We start from the raw sequence: 5,724 nt of genomic DNA, 5'->3' as shown, positions 1-5,724 counted from the left end.
TTTCCGCCCCTTCTGCCCCCTCCCCCCGACTCCTATTCTAACATTCACACTAAGGGGCATATTTATTTGAATACGCACTAAGAGGCATATAAACCAATTTCCTCTGATGAGTTAGCTAATTGATTTTGCAAGGTAGTCAAATCTTATTCCTTTCGATGATATGGATATTGGCATTGATATTAAGCCTACTTTCAACTCACATATTGGCAAAATCTTATTCTCTAATATTAATTTAATGCAGGACATCTTAAGGTCAAGGATCACTAATCCAACTAGTAATACAAGGGATAAAATTTCACATCAATTGAATTTAGAAACATGCAATTTCAAAAATGACCAATTAAAACAAGAAATAATTTCCTTTTATTGTAAGCAAAAAAAAAAAACACTAGTAATCCATGCCAAATGATAATTTTACAATAGCCAATATCAAAGAAATTTAATGAGAAAATCAAAACTATAAATAAAACTTGATCACAATTCACAACACACTAAGAAAGTTATAATATCAAATTTTGAAGAAGAAAATAAGGTAAGGTAAGAAACCATCAAATAAAAATGAAATAAAAATAAAAATAAAAAAAACCAAGCTCATAACCATACAAAGAGAGTTGGTAGTAGCACTTGCATTGCACTCAAATGAATCAACATTTAACCAGATGCACGGAAGACTAATACATGCCTCATGTTATATAATTATAAATCAAATCCAAGTAGAAAGCCTCTGAAATTTGTCATGTTCAGTCACACTTAAATCACTATACAGGTGCAAGCTCCAATCAACCCTCAAAAAACATTCCCGATAAAGCTATTCACTGCATCTAAGTAACATAAAAAAGATTAAATCAAAATTTGACTTCTAACACGCTACAGGACCACTAAGGCTATGGGCACCAAAAGCTTTAGAAACCACAAATAACTACAGGAACCAGGCTCAAAAATCGCATATAAGGCTAAAGGGATCAGACAAGCCTGCACCATCCAAACAGGCCTCCAAATGCTGTTACAGGGAACAAATTTAAGCATATAAAATAGCATATGAATAGAATTGAAATTTATCCACAGGATCACAAAATCAGCTAGCAACAGCAACATAACCAAACCAATCAATTAAACCAAACCAAAACCAATGGTTAAGCAAGCCAAAGACAACATAAGAAAGAAAGCATCACAACAAAAATTAAACAGCTACACAGATATTTAAAATTTATAAAATTGAACCAAAACATAATGAAACTAAACGAAAACATCGCTTGAATCATTTATTTGCTTGATATTTCATTGAAGTTTAAACTTGCAGATTGCCATCAACAGGACTCGGCATGACTCATGCGTACAACATAGAGCATTTTACATCTTGATAATCGAAGGAAGTATCAAAAGAGCAATCTTACATTGTCATCCATACCATCGAGCAGGTAATGATAGTATTGGTAAGACCCATCAACCAAGGAAACAATGCCTTCAAAAACTATAACAATACACTCAGTTGATCAGACATTTTAGAAATTCCAACACAGAAGAAGAAATTTTAAATTAGAAAACTAACCACCACTAACTGGAATCTGGGTATGTACATTTTTAAGATATGGATAACCTGTAAATAATCCTTTTAATTAGACATCAGAGAGCAAGAAAATGCAAACAGCAGTTACAACTACATTTCGAGCACGCCACATGTTAAAAGTTAGGAGGATACCAATTCTCATTAAGTTGTCGGCTTCTGTGTCAAACGATAACGCATTAGCAATCCGCAAGAGAGGGCGATCCAAAGATAATCCAAGTCGTGAATGCAAAGACCTCCTAAGTTCACCTATAAGCCGAAAAAATACTATGAAATCGTTAAAATGTAGAAAAAACTGGAGGTTTGTCCGTATAAAATTGTACAATTCTTTACCCAAAATGAGGAAAACCAAGGATAATGCATTCTAACTTACGCTGCCCCACTTCATTTTCTCCGTATCTGAGATCATATATAGCAGTTATAGGATGTAAAATGCCTGGGGGCAGAAAGTGATAGGTCTTTAGCTGCAAAAAAGGAACATTTATACGATTAAAAATCTGACGCACGTAAAACGTTTTTTGCAAGAGAAAATACCATATAATCAGAATTAAAGAGAAAGTACAAGTCATTAGGTTTCGATGTCTTGCTTATATAGAATATAAAAAAAATCTGATATCGTATAGTACACCGTAAAACAATATAATTATATGCAGTTACAATTCGTACCCTCAAATATACAATACTCTACATTAGACAATGGTAAATTTCTATAAATGTCCCTGGGCCTTGCTTTGAATATAGATATGAATCAGAATAACTGCCAAGTATTAACTCGTTTTAGATAGGTATTTTATAAAAATGTGGCCCTGTGCTGTCAATTTACAAAAAAGTTCATTAGTTTCTTAGTAGATTTTAATAAGAAACATATAAACGGTGTTTAACAGAAGTGAGAAGCCTATGTGAAATATTTCACTCCGATGAGGCCATTTAATGACTTCCAAAATAGTCAAGACACCATATAGGTGGAGCTATTTCAACATCAAAACAGGCTAAAGAAACCCTGTTATAAATAAAGTGCCATGATATACATATTAAGAACTACTGAGCTCACTTGAAATGCAATCATAACAAATAAATTTACAAGACATACAGAACTGGAAATTACTCCAACAAAATGATCAAAATAATAAGATATAAAAGGAATTAAAATGTAACTAATTATAATTTACATCAATGGACTGTACAGCTAAACTAGAATCCATAGTCCCAACCTAAATTGGACTAGAAAGAGCACTGAATCCACCAATACAAATTTGACCAAATGATCCATCAGAATAACTATCAAGGACAAAATCATCATGTATAATGATTTAATAATTACTGAAGGAAGTCATTTTCTCAAGATGTCTATAAAACTAAGGTAAAATCACTATGCAATGTCCACATCCGTTGAAAGTGAAATGACCAAGGTTAATTTGATGCAAAATTTCTAAAAAATTGAACACCTCTGCTACCCTCAACATCAATACCACTCATCTCAAGAGTTTAAATTATTCCCTATCTTATTTATCATTATATGCATCTGAACACTGATATTTATTTCACGATTTATCCCCATCCCAGAGATAGCATGCATCAAATGAAACCCAACACATTTGATTGTCAAAATCCAAGGCCTGTACACAAGGTTACGAGCATCAAGAGTTATTGTTCCTGAATAAAACCCTAACAGATAAAAAATTAAAGAGTACCAACAATCAAGTTTTGATTTAAAGCATAATTACTAAATCACCCTCTCCCGCCTCTTGTTAGATCCTGAATGCAAATCTATAAGTGCACATACTAGATAGCTCCCATAAATGCCCTGCTAGCATCATTACAAACTCGAAAAGGGCCTCATTTTGACCCAAAAAAAATGGTTAAATTGATCTTCACGCCAAGTGATAAAATCCTCCAAGCTGATCGATGGTTTGGAAATGCTTCCACAAGAATTAAAGTTTGCTGAAAGACATCATCAAACACTTGTGGCCACCACTAGCATTGACTAATAAACATGCTGATCGGAATTTCTTTCACAAATAATGGATTGAGTTATGAAAATAAGCTCTCTGCAATGTAAGATTTGAGTCATGAATTGTGAAACCCCTTAAGTAGATTAAAACTAAACCATAAAACATTGAGGTGTCTTTTGATTAAACAGTTAGAATTTCATTAGAAACTCCAAAGTTAAGCATGCTCGCAAGGGAGCATTCGTGAGATGGGCGACCTCCTGAGAAGTTACACCAACAACAACAGCAACAAAGCCTTAATCCCACTACGTAGGGTCGGCTATATGAATCCTTTTTCTCCATTGCGTCCCCTATTTAGTGTCAAATTTTAATTTACTTCTAATAAATTAAGATCATTTTTTTTTACAATAAGCCCAAGTCTTCCTAGGTCTACCTCTGCCTTTCTTAACATAAGTCGAATCTAAAACATCTACTCTCCTAATCGGATCATCAGATGGTCAACATTTAATATGAATAAACCATCTAAAACGACTCTCTAATTTTGCCCGTCACTGGAGCTACACCAACCCTATCACGGATATATTCAATTCGCATTTTGTCTCTAAGTGTAAAGCCACTCATCCACCTAATCATTCTCATCTCTACAAAACTTAACTTAGTATTATGCATCTCTTTTAAAGGCCAACATTCAACGGCATACAGCATTGCAGGTCGCATCACTATCTTATAAAAATTTCCTTTCAGTCTAAGCAGTACTCCTGAGAAGTCACACCAACAAGGCCAAAGAAGACAATATCATGAGGGGTGAGACCGGGCTGCTACAAATGGTATCAGAGCATTGCAAACCAGAAGATGGAAACTAAGTGACATAAAGAATAAAATGCTATGCCATGGGAGCCACCTCTTAAACCCAAGATGAGACGAAGTGCTAGATGGTGGGAGCCACCTATTGCATCGGTAGGGGCCACCACTAGAATCTTATATGCTTGGCGGATGATTACAGATTTAGAGCACTAATGAGGACGTCAGTTACCTAGTGTAAGAGATTGCGAAATCACTTAAGTTGAAGATGTACTCTTAACATCAATGAATATTTTTGGTGTAACAGTTAAAATTTCATTAGAAACTCAAAAGTTAAGTGTGCTCGCAAAGAAGCATTCTTAAAATGGGTGATCTCCTGGGATGTTACACCGACATGACAAAGTTGTGAGGCCAATAAGCCAAAGTATTCAACGTCTCAGCGGGTGAAAGTTTGGGCTATTACATGTACATAACAAACCTACAATGTAAGAGCCAAACTATATATATGAATCCCACCTTGAAACTCATTACTAAGGCTTTAGAAATTAATATTAGAAAAGATTAATAATTCGTTTGGAAACTACCTCTATGGAATTGTATATAAATTGGCAATGTCCTCCAACACCACAAATGTCACCTTCTCTTTGCCTCCCACTTTTCACCAAAAACTAAAGAGAGATTTTGAGGCGGAGAGTCTTGTCGTGATCCGGGTTAAGTGTGGTCGAATCATGAGTTCAAGTTGATAAGAGCATTTTCATCCATTTACATATATTAGATTTAGGGTTTGAGATTGGTCTTGTATTGTATTAAGGGGATTTTTGGAATGAAGAGAAATATGTGAGAGCTTTGGGCTCTGTAGGTTCTTAGATGGGAATGTGTGCATCCACAGCATCAGGTGGTGGCAACTGTATCCCTTCATAATTGGTGGTGACATATCGGGTTTCCTTCCTTCGTCAATCCTTTGAATGGTGATTTTTGTATTTCGATCGATTAGGAAAGTAGAAAACTCTTGTATCTTGTATCTTTATTTGATTATCACAACTGCTTTCCAGCTTTTTCTTGTTTCTGATTTCTGTTCTTCATGTTTTATATCTATTTTCTTGTCGATGTACCTATTTTCTTTATTATGTTATTGTTGGATTTTGCACCTATATCTAGTGCCGCTATCATTTTGGTGTCAAATATAAAGGTTTTTTATTCCAATTCATACTTTCTTTCCATAAAAAGCAACATTCATGTTGCCTGTTGTTTCCTGGGTATTCAGCTTTTCTGTTTGATGTTGTTCTTGTTATTTTCCTTATTCCAGACTGTGGGTTTTCTGCTCCCTACATCGTTTTATTTCCCTTCTTTGTTGTCCTGTGATTCATGAATCCTGTCTTGGCATTTTTGCATTTTTGTGTTTTTTTTTTT

General features: G+C 34.7%; 1 protein-coding gene across 4 annotated transcripts in view; it reads right to left on the bottom strand.

Annotated features, from left to right (window-relative positions):
• The window catches only part of LOC110019733 (probable Ufm1-specific protease), a 53,842-nt gene that overhangs the window by 19,272 nt on the left and 28,846 nt on the right, over positions 1-5,724 (bottom strand). For all 4 annotated transcript variants that reach the window (XM_020717524.1, XM_020717523.1, XM_020717525.1 and 1 more), the window contains exons 6-9: positions 1,938-2,028; positions 1,700-1,813; positions 1,550-1,597; positions 1,395-1,471 (exon numbers count right to left, since the gene is read on the bottom strand). In XM_020717524.1, coding sequence (XP_020573183.1) covers positions 1,395-1,471; positions 1,550-1,597; positions 1,700-1,813; positions 1,938-2,028 — 330 coding nt within the window. The remainder of the gene's footprint in view (positions 1-1,394; positions 1,472-1,549; positions 1,598-1,699; positions 1,814-1,937; positions 2,029-5,724) is intronic.

This window comes from Phalaenopsis equestris, unplaced genomic scaffold, assembly GCF_001263595.1.
Source record: "Phalaenopsis equestris unplaced genomic scaffold, ASM126359v1 Scaffold000075, whole genome shotgun sequence".
Classification (NCBI taxonomy): domain Eukaryota; kingdom Viridiplantae; phylum Streptophyta; class Magnoliopsida; order Asparagales; family Orchidaceae; genus Phalaenopsis; species Phalaenopsis equestris.
Note: the sequence above shows the minus strand (reverse complement) of the source record. Positions and strands in the feature narration are given on the sequence as shown.